Below are 19188 nucleotides of genomic sequence, written 5' to 3' on the forward strand. Positions count from 1 at the left end.
TGAGCTGAAATTTGATCAACAAACTAGAAGCAGGCCATGAACATGTATAACTCGGTTGGAGAGCATAGACAAATGCAGGGACAAGTTGTATGGCAAACAATTTTTCTGATGAAAATTATATTCAGTCAACAAACTGAAGTTTGAACAACAAACCAGAAGCTAACTCTGCACACCTCGAAGTGGCTGCGAGAATCTGTACAAACAGTTTGTCAATGTCTGTGTATACGTTTCATGTAGCTTGCAAATTTTCATATTTTATGGTGAAAATAATAATATTTCTCATATTTTTTGATGAAAGACTAAACATGGAATGACAGAAGCAAAACAAAAAAAAAATGCACACAAACACACACAGTTCTGTATTTACTATTGATGGCTGGCATTAGGAAAGGCATCCAAGACCATGCCAAAGCAGACAATGGAGCTTGGTGCCAGTCTCTAGCTAACCACCCATGTCAAACCATCCAACTCATGCCAGCATGGAAAACATGTTAAATGATGGTGATGATGGTTAGACAGGCAAATAAAACACTGCATGCCTTTACGTCAAGTTTGGGTGTGGCTAAGAACAGATTACTCTTATCTATGCTATTTTAATTATTCCTGTAATGAACAATTTCGTTAATGAACTGGGCTCCAGAATGGATCATGTTCATTTAAAGAGAGACTGCTGTATACTGGTAATTATAAAGAGGTCTATGGAAACTCTTAAAGGGTTTAGAATCAACCATAAAGTTTATATATATACACAATCTAGAGAACACATTTTGTGTCTGACCTGTCCTTATATATAATCCCAAAATGGAAGCAGGATTTGCGGTGATTGTAAATCAGTCACATTGCAAACAAACATTCAGACAAGATTTTGGCTATGATTAAAAATTGAATGGAAAACTGTAGAAAAGGTTTAATATTTAGAAGATTGGGTCAAAATGAAAAGACGTTAAGACTCATGGCAAAATACTCCACACAAAACAACTAGTTTATTGCAGAGGTCACAAAAACCAGCAGGAAAAACTGAGGTTTAAAATTACTCAAGATGTACTCAGTGAAAATAACGAACACACAAAAGGTCCAATGGAGTCTCACAAAGGTTATGAAAAGAGTTTTAAGTCCTACCCTGCCACCAACCCATAAAACCTAACAATGTCTGAAACAACAGAAGTTATTAAGTAAATTACTTACCAGATTGAGAGTTTGAAATAGGAATGCACTTGACTGACTGATTCTTCATGAAACCAGGCTTACAGATACATACACCCTTATCTGTGCTTATTGCTGCACACATCTCATTCTCTTCACACTGATTGGTTGCATTTACTTGGCAGTAAAACTGGCTGTTGGGTGATGGGCTGTTTGTGGGTTCAGTTGACCCTACAGTCTGTGATTTGACTGAAATAAGTCAGAAATTAAAGTTAAATACAAGACCTTCATCAATGTGTGTGTGTGTGTGTGTGATTTATGTTTGAGCTTTGTAATTGTTGTGTGCATGGATCTACAAAAAAGAATGTCACACAATATGGCAACCACAACATGTAGATAAAGTAGACCCTCGTTAACAATATAATACTGCAGCTGGTCACCATAATTAGTAAGCCATGTTGTTTTCTTGATTAACAGATGCAGGCATGACAGTGAGGCTAACAAGCTCACTCTGCAACCACCTGATTTCAGGTTCAGTTCTACTGCACAGTACCCTGAATACTTGGGCAGCTCTCTTCTACAATAGTCCTGGGCCAACCAATATGCTTGTGAGTGAATTGGTAAATAGAAACTGTGAGGAAGCCATGGTATATACGTGTGTGTGTGTGTGTGTGTGTGTGTGTGTGTGTTTACCATCAGTGCCAAAAAGTACTTTTACCAAAACAGGCTGAATGTCCAGTCAGCCGTGCTAAACCATCAGCAGCAGCTGCACCCAATTGACTCGTTCTATTCTTGCAAGAACACATGTTGCACAGGTTTGCTGCACTGTGTCAAGAACTAGGATACTTAAACCTGTAAATGGCCCAAAGTTACTGGCAGCAAAAGAAACGGCAGGATAAGGGGATCAATTCACCATTAAGAGCAAAAGCACAATAAAAAAAAAAGTATGAGATTCATTAGTTTGTATAGAGCAAGTTCCAACTTGTCATTAGGGAGGGTCTAGAGAAGAGGCAACTGGAAAGCATGGCACTGTAACGTGCCACAGAATCACTGGGTAAAGACCATTTCCCAATGATACCTTACACCATATAAGTTTATGGGTGGTGGTGGTGAAGATAGTGTAGTTCAGGGAATGATGGTGGTGGAGCTGTCAGTAGCATTGATGAGGATGACAACAACAAATATGATAGTAATAGTGGTGGTAGTGGTGGTGGGAGCAGCAGTAGTGACATGGATGATAGCTGGGGACAGAGGTGGGGGGGGGTGATGACGATGAATCATGTGTACTGATTTGAGAGAGTTGTTTCAGGCAGTAAATTCCCCCATGACATTCTCCAGTTTCATGAAAGGATTTGAACCCACCACCCACCACTGCAATTATGTTCCTGCTTCTTACAACAACAATAAATCATTAAACTAATTTACAGTTCATTACACAAACTAGATTAATTGCTGAGAGTTAAGTATCTTAGTTGGGAGCAGAGGGCAGAGCTAGTGATGTATTAACACATCATTAACCCTTTAACTTGATCACCACAAATTCCCAATCGTTATTTTCTGTTTTTACACAATTAGATATTTATTGGTTCAATCTTCGTTTTTGTTTACTTTCGTTACATTTGACTTCACTAATCTCTTCGTTAATTTGTCTTTCAGTGTATTCATTTTATTGATTAAAGGTTATCGATTCTGGTTATTGATTACGTTACGTGATCGTAGGCTAGAACTGGAAGCAGAAAAGTGTTTTTGAAATAATTAGAGTACCTGACAAATTTTGTTTAACTTTGTTTGGCTATACTTTGAGTTCAAGTCCTGTTAGGATCAACTTGCAAATGAAAAACCAATAATATTCATGTGAAGCATCGACTGGTATTTTGTCCAGTTGACGAAACAATTCCTAACCAAAAGTAAATCTTTTAACATTGTGCGCCCCAAGAGAAATAATTATCATTATACTTTTAATGTCCACTTTTCCATGCCTGCATTGGTCAGAGTTTATTGAAGCAGATTCTTTCTACAGCGAGATGCCCTTTCTGTTGCCAAGTCCTATCCATTTCCAAGCAGGGTAATAAATATTTCACTGCGGTTTGACATGTTTTCAAAGAATACTGAAAGTGACTCTCATTCATTTACAACAATAACATCATATCAAGATAAAGAGATACATCTACACATACACATATATATATACAGAGGCTTCCTTCAGCTTCCGTCTTCTGAATTCACAAGGTTTTGGTCAGTCTGGGGCTATAGTAGAAGACACTTGCCTAAAGTACCACACAGTGGGACTGAACCTGAAAACATGTGGATGGGAAGCAAACTTCCTAACCACATAACCATGCCTGCATCTATATCATTATTATTATTATTATTATTATTGCCATTATCATTTTGAAATGTATTATAATAGTTAGAGCAGCAATGACATTTTCATTATGAAAATAGAGTGATAATATAGTGAGGCAAATAACAGGCACACATCATAGCACCAGCATACAAACTCTTTTGCTGTATCTAATGAAATAACACTGCCTTTTGTACAATAGCAGTGGCCAACTAAATCTAACTTGTAACAATAGTAGAGATGGATGGAATGCTTCCATAACTGACCACTTTGGTCTTTGGCTCACACCATGAGGTATTTCAAGCTTTTAAGAGAACCTTAGCATGTGTACCATTATAGCGTCTTTGAAGTTCTTTCTTCAAAAGTGTAGGTTTCAGCTCTGTAGAAAAGGATTCTTTCAATACATGCCTTGAAGAAAGAGTCAACTTAATTGACTTTGAAATACCTGATCGCCAGGTGTTGTGAAGCTTGTTACAGACACTTCGCTCTTGCCACCACCCCAACCCCCTTTTCTCTCTTATCTCTCTATTTCTCTTTTCTTATTGTGTGTGTGTGTGTGTGGGGGGTCTTTATCATTTACATGTATACATTTATTCATTACATGCTACTACTTGTGCATGTGTGTGTGTATGTGTGTCTACACACACACACACGTGTGTATATATGTACATATATATATATATACATGCATATGCTTATATATCATTTGCATTCATTTAATGTCCGCTTTCCATGCTAGCATGGGTTGGATGATTTCCTCAGTCAAATCGTCTAACCCATGCTAGCATGGAAAGCGGACATTAAACGATGATCATGATGAACAATGATATATATATATATATATATATATATATATATATGTATATATAGATAGATAGATAGATGTAAGATCCAGGGACTGAAGTGTAGGAAGAAAGTCAGCTTCAAGCAATCCATAGAGAATATAAAAAAAAAATTTTTTTAAACAACTTTCAGGAACAGAAGTGGTTTATTGAGGCAGAAGGTTGTGGATTTTTTTTTTCTTTATCGAAGAATGAGGAGTTGAAAATAAAGTTCTTTTTATGTTCCTTGGTAGGCAACCAGGGTTGCCAAGTGCACACACACACACACGCACGTGCTTGTATATATCTATATAAACCCATATATAAAATACATATACATTACATATGTTTACATATACATACACACACACACACACATGCCCATATATAAAATAAATTATATATATATATATATAAAATAAATTATATATATATATACACACATAAATTATATATATATATACACATACATATTTCAAAATGCATACATATAAAAACATTATACAGTGTGTGTGTGTGTGTGTGTGTGTGTGTGTGTATGTAAGAAGAGAATAATTAATGTTGTGACACGTGTAGTACAAGTCTTATCTTACAGTGCAGTGTAGGCAGAATAAACACTGCCTGGTTTGCAAAGAAAATCGCTGGAAAAAGAGACTAAAAAAAAAGGGGGGGAAACACAAAACACAAAACAACAGCTTAGCTTTGAGTTGCAGATCAATCAATAGACACAAGATTTCACCTGACTTGACCTCTTATTGATCACAATAGAGAGAGAATTATCCATCAAGTGCAATGAAAGTGAGAACTATCTTTCTATAGAGCCACCTGACTATATTTTATAGGTAAATATTTGCAGAGATTAAGTCGTTGATTCTATGCTGATTAAGGCTTGCTATCTTCAATTAAAAAGTCTCATTTGTCTGCAGAAGGCAGTGTTGGTGTGTGTAGACATTGCCTGAAGGCTATTTATTGGGGGGGTTTTCAAGGGTTTTTGAGGTCTGTTGCTTTGTAAGGGAAACACCTTGAGAGTTTGTTCCCATAGCCCATCTCTATCACCCATAATCTCCTCTATAGCACAACACCTGTGCTTGTTCCCCTCTCATGCTTCTGCCTTTCAACACCTGGCACACAGCCACTCACTTCTACCTTGCCCCTTTCAAGTACTTCCGCCTAGTAGTGAGAGCTTTTCTCTTTTCTGTTAACCTGTTCTATTCTGTCTTGCAAGTTTCATGGCAACCTCACTGGTGCCAGTGGCATGGAAAAGCACCCAGTACACTCTGCAAAGTGGTTGGCATTCAGCTGTAGAAACCATGCCAAAGATGATATTGGAGTTTGACACAACCCAGCAGCTCACCAGTTCCTTGTGAAACCATCCTACCTGTGCCACTATGGAAAGCAGAAGTGAAACAATTATAATCAATAAAAGGACATGTGATAAAGGGATTGAATAAAAATCGTCATGTTTAATATAATTAAGATATTCTAAATGTTTTAGATTTGTCCAGTGTTGTGGTGAAGAGAGAAAGAGTTCAATGGATGCAAACTATTTTGTTTTCTTGTTAATAAAAGGGGGAAAATGGGGAAAATTTTCCTACAATTTTTGGGAAGGACTGGCATTTGTTAGTATTAGACTGAGTAGAGGGGGTACATTTAGAATTGATAAAATAAGGGACATGTAGGTGTGATGTTGTGTAGAGGGAATGTAAGGGTGGAAAAGTGTAAAATAGTATTTTCTAGAAGTGAGTTTTGAGGAACCCCCACGGTTCCAATGAAATAAAAGACCATCCTCAATAAAAGTTAATAAAATACTGCAAAGCATTCGCATCATCATCATCACCATAATTTAACGTCCGTTTTCCAAGCTGGCATGGGTTGGACAGGAGCTGGTGAGCCAAAAGGCTGCACTAGGCTTCAGCTGTTTGCTTTGGCAGGGTTTCTATGGCAGGATGCCTTTCCTAACCCAGGCTGCTTTATAGATTGTACTGGATGCTTTTCACAATGCACTGGCACAAGTGCATTTTATGTGGCACCAGCACCAGTGGGGTCTCCAAGTAACTTGCAAGACAAAGACTTCTTAGTTGAGAGAGGGGGGAGTGGAACTGACGGAAGTGACTGTGTGCCAAGTGAGAGAGTATAACCAAGGGGCCGAGATAGTCGTCTGACCATGGAGGAGATACTTGGCTACCCCCAGAAGAAGAAAGGTTGGTGAGAGAAAGAAAGATAGAGACACAGTCAGAGGGAAAGAGGAAATATATTGGGGCCCACCCACAGTGAACAGTGTGTGGGGAGAGATATAAGTAGCACCGAGGGGATAAAGGGGGTTGTTCCATACGAGTGTGAGGGGATATGTTTAGAAATAGGGAAGACGTGAGTGGAGCAAGTGAGAGGCTGAGAGCTGAGAGTGGCAAAAGGAAGAATGAGAGAGTATGGAGGGGAGGGAGGGGGAGGGGGGCTGCAGCAAGTATTGGGGGGGAAAGGGGGTTGTTTTGACAGAGGTCAGACAATGGCAGGGGGTGGGGGTGGCGGGTGACCATCACTATTAAATGACCCTGCCAATTTGACCTCTTTGACCATAGGCCTGCTGGATCAAAGCTAATCAAGGCCCAATAAGAAACGGTCAAACATTCCACTAATACCTCCACTCAACATGGACCACAAAGATGACCAGTGCTGACATTGGACAGCTGACCTTTCACAGCCTCAAATCACCACAAATGACATTGGCCACTTGACCTTTCTCTGCTGTACACTTTACTAACACACATTCTCCCAAAGTGGACACAGGTTTGGTTGATTCCATCGATTATATTTATTGATTGCAAAAGGTTGGCTCCTTCCCTGCCGCCTCCATTGCAGACAGTGGTTGCACATTACCAATGCCATCATTGCCATCTTCCTCACAAACCAATTCTACATCATCACTGCTATCAATGCCGCCATCAGTCAATCTTCCATACAAACACTACCACTCACCCTGCCAACACCATCTGCCACCACAACCACTGCTACTACACCACCACCACCCTGACAATGACTACTGTCACCAACACCATTAACTTCCACTAAAACATTACAACCATCCCCACCCTCCCACCACTATTCTCAACCCCAACATGATACATGAACTTACGGCAGAGCCTTCATGTGATTGCTTGACGTGCTAGAAACAGCAGCCAAAACTCATCAAATTACACTTCCATTCTAAACAAGGAAAGACTGTATTCGATAATGTAACAATCCAAGGAACTCCTAAAAAGACAAAGTGGTGGCCGGCCATGCTAGAGTACTTTTGGTCAGCTGGTATTTCAATTGTACCAGTAAGCAGGAGGTGCTCAGGCATTGACCAGTGGCCAGTGTGGAAGTTTCTCAAGAAAACCAACAACCAGCTGTCCATACAGGAACAACTAAGTCTAAGTAATTTTTCCATCTGTGACCACCACATTGAGCTGCAATCAGTTCTGGTTAAACTTTCTGCTGCTTCGGTCTTTCACTGCTCTGTTATTTTTGCTGTTTAATCCCAAGTCAAACTTGATCCAACAAACCTATGATCAAGGACATTCCAGCTGCAACAGAGTCTGTTCCGTTACCATATTATGGTCTTCAGTGCCACTTCATTGGATACAAGAGTCTACTGCCTTCACTCTGGGCTGAACCAATGCTTTCAGAATGGAATCGGGAGACAAACTTTATGGACCTCCTCTTTCTCTCGTGTGTGTGTGTGTGTGTGTGTGTGTGTGTGTGTGTGTGTGTGTGTGTGTGCACGTTTACTTTCTTACATGGCTGTGTGAAGTCCGTTCTCCAAACACAGTTCTAGGTTCAGTCCCACTGATTGACACCTTCGGCAAGCATCTTCTAATATGGCCCCGAGTACTTATTCTATCATTCTCTTTTTGCCAAACCGCTAAGTTATGGGGACGTAAACACACCATCATCGGTTGTCAAGCGATGTTGGGGGAACAAACACAAACACATAAACATATACACACACACACATATATATATATATATATATATATATATATATATATATATATATACGATAGGTTTCTTTCAGTTTCCGTCTACCAAATCCACTCACAAGGCTTTGGGTGGCCTGAGGCTACAGTAGAAGACAATTGGCCAAGGTGCCACACAATGGGACTGAACCCGGAACCATGTGGTTGGTAAGCAGTCAGAAAAACTTGTTTTTTCTCTTTTCCATTTACTTAATATTTTTATTGTAGTGTTTTATGGAGTTTTTTCTTTTTAACTCTGTTCTTCCTCTCCAACTTTTATCGTTTTTGAAATTTGAATAAATTTTACCCCCTTTTAGACAACACGCTGATGGAGTGCCAAGAAGAAAAGGAAAAAAAAAACCCCAACTTATCTGACAACTGAAAATGAAGTGAGAGACACGTGAAACCGAATGAAGAATGGCAAAATGGTGAAGTGTAGGTGCCCTGGAAGACAATAGGTGCAGAGGTGGTGGCATCAGAGGTCAGACTATTTAACCTTTGAACTTTTTAGGAATATTAAATAACTTAACAGTAATTTTACTTTACTTCATTTTGAACACACACACACACACACAAACACACACACACACACACACAAACACACACACACACACACACACACACAAGCAACCTCATATAACCTTACCACCCAAGACCTTCATTAGCATTTCAGAGTTATTAAGGAATAAATTTCAATTCTGTTCTCACCCCACTTTGCAATTGATTTGTTTTATTTTCCCCCCTGCCCCATTCTCTTTTTTCCTCTTCAGTCTCAACTTTCTCTTTCTACTGTTTCTCCAACTCTTCACACGCATTATATCCCCACCCATCCAAACAACAACAAACTCACCAATCACAAGAATGCAAAGATAGCCTAGTGTTAAAATTCTCAAGTAATTATTCCCAACCAATAACAATCGTTAATATTTCATTCACACTTAAAGAGGAAAAGAGAGAACAACAGAGAGAGAGAGAGAGTGAGAGAGAGAGAGAGAGAGTGAGAGAGAGAGAGAGAGAGAGAGAAAGAGAAAGAGAAACTAAAAGAAAAATGGAAAATAAAAGAGTAAGATGGCTGATTAAAGCAAGTCTTTTAGTAAAGGATAGCAATTAGAAATAGCAACTTGTGTGTTAAACCAAGCATATGTTGTATAATGAAGAACTGTAGTTTGCTTTCCTTGATCACACACAACATGAAACAAAGGTGTTCCAGGCATGACCATTCCTACTTTCTTATTCACACAGAGCATCTTGGAGTATATTATTTGCATCCTTGCTTTTCTTTTTCATGGGATTAACCCTTTCGATACCAACCTGGCTGAAACTGGTTCTGGCTCTGGTAATACAAATGTCTTGTTTTCATAAGTTTTGAATTAAAATCTTCCATCAAACCTTAGTCACAATTTATGTTCCGAACACCAGTTGAATGATAACCAAGTTATTTTACTAAACCCTTTGTTATACTTAAAATTAAGTGAAAGAAACACAGAGCATCTCAACAGAAAGGGTTAAAAGGGAGATTTGACAGCTATATATATATATTTGTTTCTAGTGTCTGTAAGTAAATGTAGAATGGTTTCTACCATGTGGTGCTTTTGATCCAGACCACCATTCATCAAACGGATCTGGAATCAAAAGTCATTCCATGCAGAGTATGCTAGATCTGCCAGCAAGAGTCACGCATCAGTCGAATGGTTGGCAGTCATCATCTTTTGTTATCATTCAGAACCGGTTGTCTCCACTGATGAACGGATATTCTTATTGAGTTCAGCAGAGGGAAAATAAATTGACCTTAGTGAAGGTCATGGAATTTTATCTCCCCCACCCCACTACACAGCACCTTGGCCATGTGTCTCCTGCTAATAATCCCAGCCTGACCAATGCCTTGTGAGTGAATTTGACACATGGAAACTGAAAGAATCCTGTCATGTGTATGCATGTGTGCGAATGCTTGTGTGTGCACATGTATGTATGTATGTGTGTGTATATTTATACTTGTCTTGATATTGTAGTTGTAAATGAGCATCCCCATCACACAAGCAGTGTTGCTCATTTCTAATCTTCCATGAAAAAAATGTCTGTTCATGAAGAAATATTACCTTGCTTGGAAACAGGTAACAGGTTGGTGACAGGAAGGGCATCCAGCCATAACAAAATCCACTTAACAAATTCCATCTGACCTAAGCCTGGAAAAGTGGATGATGACTTTACAGCTTCTGCCTACATATATGAATAGATCAACACACACACACACACACACACACACACACACACACATATATAAACAAACAAACTCACAAAGGTTCCATGATTCCACCACTGGTTTCAATGAGGAATAATCCAGAAGACCCATAGCACAATCCTAATGCACAATCAGTACGACAAGGTGGACAAGGCCAGCTTTTCAAATTCTAGGTACAATCCATTGGATATACATAGTTTCCTTCTACCCGTTTCCACTCTTAAAGCTTGAGTTGATTGAAGGTTGTAGAAAAAGACGAGCCTAAGGTGCCACACAATAGGATTGAACGTCTTAACCACCTAATCACACACAAGACAGGTAGGCTATTCCTATACTGTTGTCAAAGGAGAAAAAGCCAACAGGTAAGCTTGAGTCTTGATTATTCACAAAGGGAAGTGAATAAGACCAACACAGATGATGAAAGAAATCAATAGACATTGCAAGAAAATGCAGTGCATGAGGTGCATTTGCCTGCATGAGAGTTAATGCAGCATAAACCATGGACATTCCATAAGACAGATTTAGAAATAATATGATCGGGTACGGGGGGGGGGGGGAGAAGCAGAGAATAATATACAAATTGTAGGGGATGATGAGAAGAGTAAGGAATCATGGGAAATATTTTTTTGTTTTCAGTATATATACACACACAAATATATATAACTCAGCAAATACACACACACACACACATACACACTAAGTTATATAGTATGCATGCATACACACAGAGTAGGTTACTTAAGCACAGAGAAATACTCGTAAATTAAGTTGAACTTGACACCACCAGACACAAACAGGTCACTAAATGCACACACAAAGAACACACATTAATAATAAAGAATATAAACACATATCTAAATAATAAGTCGCTTAACACACACACACAATATGGTAGAGAGTCTAAGCACATCATACAATGAAAACTTACTTATTCTATTTGTCTCGTATGTTAAACTGCTAAGTTACAGGGATGTAATTCAACCAACACTGGTTGTCAAGTAGTGGACGATACACACACATGATGGGCTTCTTTCAGCTTCCATCTACAAAATTCCCTCACAAGGTTTTGGTCAGCCCAAGGCTATAATAGGAGACATTTGCCCAAAGTGCCATGCAGTGGGACTGAACCTGGAACCATGTGGTTGGGAAGCAAACTTCTTACCCCCCCCCCCCCCCACAGACTAGGCTTCTGCACAGTTACCATCTAACAAATATTCTCACACACCATTGATCAGTCTGTGACAGGAGCAGCAGACACTTGCCCAAAAAGCAGTGGAATCAAACCCAGTGGTTCTCAACCAGGGTCCATACGACCCTTGGGAGGGTCATATGACCCTCAGAGGTCCATGCACTCCTTTAGGGGTTCATATAAGATTTTGGTGTTAAAATTTAGGGGCAATACCTTGCTTATAATTCTACAATGCACCAAATATTTTAACAATTCCTTTAATACAATTCCTAATAATATTCAATAATGAAAATTTAATAGAATTTTTAAAACAGAGAATGGTTCTGAGGGTCTGGCAGAATAAAAGAGTAATCAAGAGGATCCACAGATAAAAAAAAAAAGAAAATGGTTGTTCTAAACTAGGCCTGGCTGTACCTGTGTGTAGGCTGGATTTTATTTTTATTTGTATTTCATTTCATTACAGTTGTCTGTATTGAGACAGGAAACACTCCTACACAACAGTAAAGAGATTTTATAAGATTTCTTAATACAAAGAAAATTGAAGGAAAATGATTTTAATCAAAATTTTTTTCAGACCATTAAAGAGAAAGAAAAAAAAAAACCCCAGAAACTTGAAGCAATTTCAATATTTCAACAAAGAAATAGAAATAAATTGCTTCAGATAATTGAAAAGATAAAACTGTCATGAATAAGAAAAAAAAAAAAAAAAAGTTTAATGCAGCAATCCATGTTTTGTAACTAGGGCAGCATTTGAATGTGTTTTCTATTTGAAAAATCTGGTCAGACGAGTTGAGCATAGATTGTAATGTGTTGTTGTAATATGTGCAGTGTTTCACTCACTGGACCATGGACATGCTGGGGCACCACTTAGAGTTTTAGTCAAACAAATCAACCCTAACATTTTTTTTTTTGAAGTTTTGTACTTATTCTATCAATCTCTTTTGCCAAACCACTAAGTTACAAGAATGTAAATAACCCAATGTGATTGCTAAACAGTGTTGTGATGACAAACAGAGCTTCTGTCTACGAAATCCACTCACATGGCATTAGTTAGCCCAGGTCTATAGCAGAAGACACTTGCCCAAGGTGCTGTGCTGTGGGAATGAACCCCAAACCATACGGATGCAAAAGGAGCTTCTAAAACCACACAGCTGCCATGCTTGTGCTCATTGTAATGTCTTTGTTTTTCTCGATAGTAATCCCTCACCATATCGTGGTTTATTATTTAAGCTTACATCGATTCCTTTGTGATGTTTTGCATTTATAATAAAATAGATATATACAAATTATGAAAATAATAATAAAAAAAAATATACAGTACAGTACTGTTTCTACTTTGCTGCGAATTTTCACTTATCACGTGGTGGGGGTTGGAATGTTAGACCCATGACAGTCGAGGGATTACGGTACATCACACAGCAAATTTCTGAAATGAAGCCATGTTTTATATTTGATCAAGTAAACCCAATTACATAACTGGTACTGAATCTAAAGAATCCAGAGATGATTGAAAGGGTTGGCATCTAGAAGAGTATCCAGCCTTGGAAGAAATACTCATAAACATTTAGTCTAACGAGTCTCTGTCAGTTCATTACAATTATAATAACAATGGCTTCATACTTTGGCACAAGGCCAGTGTCAGAGCAGGGGGTAAGATGATTACATCAACCCCAGTGCATAACTGGTATTTATTTTATTGACACTGAAAAGATGAAAGGCAAATTCAACCCCAGCGGAATTTGAACTCAAAGCGTAAAGACAGACAAAATGCTGCTAAGCATTTTGCCTGGCATGCTAACTATTCTGTTTATAATAATAATAATAATAATAATAATAATAATAATAATAAAAACCATGAACAACAATGGAGGAATGTACCAATATATTGGGTGAGAAAAAGAATTGCAAAAACTGTATTTTGAAAAAAAAAAAAAACTCTCCAAATATGATGGATGTAAAAGACAGAAAAAGAAAAAATATTGTTCCATATATTAGGGGCGGGGAGAGAGAGAGATCAATATATTGATAGAAATGTGGTAATATTGATAGAATAGCGTCTTTAAGAACAGAGAAAATGCTAGGAGAAGAAATGAGAAAAAATTAGAAAAAGAAATATTTTAGACTATCTTTGATGTTGAAAATTGATTTCAACAGTTTGGGAAGGGAGAAATATTTCAAATCTCACAATCAGAGATGATATTTATTTGGACAAAAATGTTATATTGAAAAAATATTCTAATGATATGTATTATACATAAGTGTTTGTGTGTGTGTTTGTGTATGAGATAAACGACAAAGAAGGCCCTGTTCTATAGAAAAAAACCTTGTAGGAATTTGCATATGAAAAGTTTCAATGACATGTCACGTAACACTGAATGATGGGGGCCACATCAATAATGCTCAGCAAATCGGTAAGAGAGGCAGCCAGCTGGAAGAACCATTAGCACATTAGGCAAAAGGCATAATGACATTTCTTCTGGCTCTTTACGTTCTGAGTTCAAATCCCAGTAGGGTCAACTTTGCCTTTTGATCCTTTTGGAGTTGAAAAAATACCAGTTAAAAACTGGGTTTGGTGTAATCAACTTGCCCCTTCCCCTCCAAATTGTTGGCCTTGAATGCTGCAAAAGACTAATGACCCGTTCAGAGAGTATGTTGTGACCTGACTCACTCACTTGTGCAACGGGAACCAGGTAACTGGCACAATGAGCTCTTTACAACTGAACAAAAGATCTGTTAATATAGCAGATCTGTTATTCATTTATTTTATTTTTTTTCCCATGCTGGTGGTACGTAAAAAGCACTATCTGAATGTGACCAGTACTAGGGTCACCTGACTGGCTCCCGTGCCAGTAGCACGTAAAAAGCACCCACTAAGCTCTTGGAGTGGTTGGCGTTAGGAAGGGCATCCAGCTGTAGAAACATTGCCAGATCAGATTGGAGCCTGGTGCAGCCAACTGGCTTTCCAGAACTCAAACTGTCCAACCCATGCCAGCATGGAAAACGGACGTTAAACGATGATGAGAATTAAAACCTGTACAAGAAGAAGACTTAAATACTCTACAAGGCGTCTATCTCATTCAAATGACTCGGTCTTTGCATTCAGGGCTGAGGCTCAACAACTGTGTCTGTCAGCTGATACAAAATCCTGCACAACATCATCATTCATTTTTTTTTTTTCCCTCAGTCAGCATCACTGTTTAAACATCCATTTCCCCAGAGGTCAGACGAAATTTGTTGTAGCAGACTTTCTATGACTGGATGCTCTCCTTGTAAGATAATATTTCCCCTGCATTTTTGACCATTAAACAGCACAATGGCCGGACATGTTTTCATGGATGACAGCAAACAAAGGAGACTGCTTTGTATGAACAGTGTATGACTTTGTTTCAATCAATATGCAAGTCTCAAGGGGAACACACACACACACACACACACATCCATGCACACAGTTTTCAATCTTTGGCAAGAGCAAGTTACAAAAACAGATTTAGAATTTATTCTCTAAAAGAAAACTAATTTTCTATTCCAACTAATATACACTTCACTAAGAAGGTCTAAGGCAGAAACATATTCAAAATTGTCTCCCCTACTCACCAGAATGTTTCTAATAATAATGTCTTTTCTCCCATTGTAATAATAATTTCTAATTAGCGTTTTAATGCATTAAATGTGTTTAAACTAATTTTTAACTAAATATAGACCAAGGCTGGGCTGTATAAACAGCTTAATTATCTTGGACTAAGTGAGGGATGAGAATACCTAAATACCTAAATACAGGTAATATAAGAGCTAACCCACTTAATACCTGAGGGAACACTGAATCAGCTGATTAGTGCTAGAGTATGTTTGTTTTTATGTTAAACAGGATTGGCTCACTGATAGGGTCACCTTCACTGTTTGTTTTTTTTACACTGCAATGAAAAGAAGGTGAGAGGAGAGGAAAGAGAAGAGAAATATAACCATGAAAGAAATGCACTACATATTATTATGGTGAAGTCAGTCTCATAGTTTGCCTGAGAATGCACTCACATGTAAGACTCAGAGTAGCAAGAGATTAACTCAACGAAAATAAAATATTAAACTCTACCAAGCTACCAAGTACTCTTTTCCTCCACCAACCAACATTAAACAGACATATACATACATACATACATATATTTATATACACACACACACACATATATATATATATATATATATATATATATATATATATGAAGGTGCATGGCTCAGTGCTTAGAGCATCGAGCTTACAATCGTGAGGTTGTGAATTTGATTCCCGAACTGGGCTGCGTGTTGTGTTCTTGAGCAAGACACTTTATTTCATGTTGCTTCAGTTCACTCAGCTGTAGAAATGAGTTGCGACGTCACTGGTGCCAAGCTGTATCGGCCCCTTTGCCTTTCCCTTGGATAATATCAGTGGTGTGGAGAGGGGCGGCTGGTATGCATGGGTGACCGCTGGTCTTCCATAAAACAACCTTGTCTGGACTTTTGCCTCGGAGGATAACTTTCTGGTGCAATCGCATGGTCATTCATGACCAAAGGGGGTCATCATCATCGTTTAACGTCCGTTTTCCATGCTGGCATGGGTTGGACGGTTTGACTGGGGTCTCGGAAGCCAGGATATATATGCATATACAGAGAGAGTTGGGAGAGAGAGAGAGGAAGGAAATAGCTTTCAATCCAATATATTTGTATACAGAGAAGGGCTCTTTTGGGTTAATCACAACATCAAAAAAGCAAAGGAAAGAGAAAGATCAATGAATGGACATGATGATATATGACAGAGGTGAGACTGAAAAGAGCCCAAAATTTCAAAGAATGAAATGGTATTTAAATTTGAATAAATATTACCACATCTGGTTTCACAATAACAGAAGAAAATTAATACCCAATTTACAATAAACAACTTTGTGTTGACCCAGTTGAACATGAGAGGAGCTAAGGTCATATCTATTAGTCAATCAATCAATAACTCTTTACACAGTACAAATGCCATAAATAATCAATCGCTTGATATTTCCTAATCAGATATGTCAATGAGTGGATTGGTCATGCCCACTGACTTCAGAAGAATACCCCTCCAAGCTATTATCAGTAACCCTGAGACATTATTGTCTCAAGTGCTAGAACTCATATAGCTGGTCACCCTGTTCCCATTGTGTATAAATGACCAAGATCACAACGTTCCTCTTGAACAGGATGCCAGTCCGTCTGTTGCAGGGTTGTTCATTTACAGTTGAGTGGATTGGAGCAATGTGTAATGAAATGTTTTATTGAAGAACACAATGCATTACCCAAATATGGGAAGCAAAACCACAGTCTTCCAATCCCAAGTGCAACACCCTAACCATTACGCCATCTGCCTTCACTCATATGGTCAAATGGTCAAACTGAGTGGTACTTAATTCTATCAACCATAAAGGGATAAAAGGAAACGTGAAATGTGGTTGGAATTTCACTCAGGATGTACAAGAACCAAACTGTTTTGGCCACTCTGCTACATTCTAAAGCAACCCAGATGGTCTAACATCACTGAGACTGCCAGCACAAAACAGAATATTTCTCCAGACAAGAATACAACCACTGCCACGAAATATAGATTGATATATTAATTACAGGAGGGAGAGGGAGAGAGAGAGAGAGAGAGAGAGAGAGAGAGAGAGAGAGAAAGAGAGAAAGAAAGAGAGAGATGATTAGCTTCTTTAATTAAGGAAGCACTGAAGGTCACACACACACACACAAATATCTATGATCACCAATAAAGTATTAAATCTCAATAACATTAAGTAACAACATACAGACTCTATAAATTAGAAAGTCTGCTGCTGCTGCTGGCAGATGAAGAGCATAACTTGGTTTTCAATTCCTGGTGGTGACTCTTTCACGTCAATTATTTTAGAAAATGACTTTGAAAAAGTCATGAGAAGAATTACTATTGCTGTTTCCCTGTCTCCACCAAAATCAATAGAGTTTATTAACCCCATTGACAAAGATACATCTAAGTAAAAATAATAAATATTCAATCAAATAATTGTGTCATAATTGTGTGAAATAAAATATCGATTATATTTCAACAGAAGACCAATGTTAACAAAGAAAGGAGATGGAGTGACTTAGAACAATTTCATATTTAAGCTAACATAGGAATGTTTACAGCAGGATATTAATGCTAAACACACACACACACACACACATATATATATATATATATATATATATATATATTATGAGCCAATGTATTTACAACAACAATGTATTTAGGCCAACATATACTCTATTTCACTGCATATGAGACACACCTTCCCCCACCAAAGAAGTGTCTCAAAAATATCACCTCAAGTGTCCTATATGTAAAGTTAGACCAACATTACATGCTTCAAAGCACGAAAAACTACTTTTCATGAAATTGGGGGGCATCTAATATGCCCCGTGTGTTTTTATGCTACCGAATATGGTGCTTACAACAATATATTACTACCAGTGTTGACAAAGTCCCTATTGACTTCAAAATAAGATCTTTATGTTTAGAAATTCCAAACTGTAGGACAATATGCCTCACAGGATGGATATGGAAAAAATGCAGCTATTATTCCAGTGCCTCTTCTCTGCACCATAATTTTATTTCTAATAACTCGACCTGTTACAAATAGCAAATTAATGAAAAGGGGAAAAGCACTGCAAAACAAAGATGCACCACGTGGCAATATGACCTCACATGACAATGCCAGTCAGCAGACTGATGCCTGAGGGTTGCATCAAGTGGCTTCTCGTGGCAGAAGCCTGAACTACAACGGGTTTATCCCACAGAGAACGTTTCTGGTTACTTTCGAGTACCCCCTCATATAAAGTAGAGAAGAGAGTTAAAAAGCGCAGCTGATGTGTCAAAGCTTAATGGGTTTTCTCTTTTCAAAACCAAAGTGCTCCAGATTATTTAATAACCTACCTCCATATCTAGATTGCTACATGAACAGATGATCGCAATGAATGAACAATTATCTATTCTCTTCAGTTAATAATGACCACAATGTCTGGCTGTGTAGTTAAGATGCTGGGCTACAGATTGGTCAGATATGGTCAGGAGATACATTTTGAATTCTGTGCACAACAAGAGTAGAAACAGAGTTGCTGTTGTAGCTACGTGATCACAAATATTCCAGCCATGACTGCCATGTCTGTTTTGCATATAATGTAGCACTGCATTATTTTAAGCATGAGTTGAAGAACTTTTGCAGCTGTTTCTAGCCGGTCAACCCATCAGAAAGGCTCTTTAGTCAGCTCCATGACAAACTAACATGATGGTGGAAGTGTTGATGTAATGAGGTTGATAAATACATAAGTGAGCATTAATAGAGAGAGAAGCAGGAAGCGAGGCAGGAAGAGTGGGAAGGGGTCATTCGACAAATTATATTAGTCCCAATCCAATTTGAAGTGGGGAGGGAATACTTTGTGGCATT

At 38.2% G+C, this 19188-nt stretch overlaps 1 protein-coding gene across 5 annotated transcripts in view; it reads right to left on the bottom strand.

Annotated features, from left to right (window-relative positions):
- The window catches only part of LOC106884249 (dyslexia-associated protein KIAA0319-like protein), a 94010-nt gene that overhangs the window by 43198 nt on the left and 31624 nt on the right, over positions 1 to 19188 (bottom strand). For 3 of the 5 annotated variants that reach the window (XM_089351732.1, XM_089351734.1, XM_089351733.1), the window contains exon 3: positions 1186 to 1392. The exons of the other annotated variants lie outside the window; for them this stretch is intronic. In XM_089351732.1, the coding sequence (XP_089207858.1) occupies positions 1186 to 1392 (207 nt within the window). The remainder of the gene's footprint in view (positions 1 to 1185; positions 1393 to 19188) is intronic. 5 annotated transcript variants of the gene reach the window in all.

The sequence above is a fragment of the Octopus bimaculoides genome, chromosome 4 (genome assembly GCF_046866305.1).
Source record: "Octopus bimaculoides isolate indiv1 chromosome 4, ASM4686630v1, whole genome shotgun sequence".
NCBI classification, from domain to species: domain Eukaryota; kingdom Metazoa; phylum Mollusca; class Cephalopoda; order Octopoda; family Octopodidae; genus Octopus; species Octopus bimaculoides.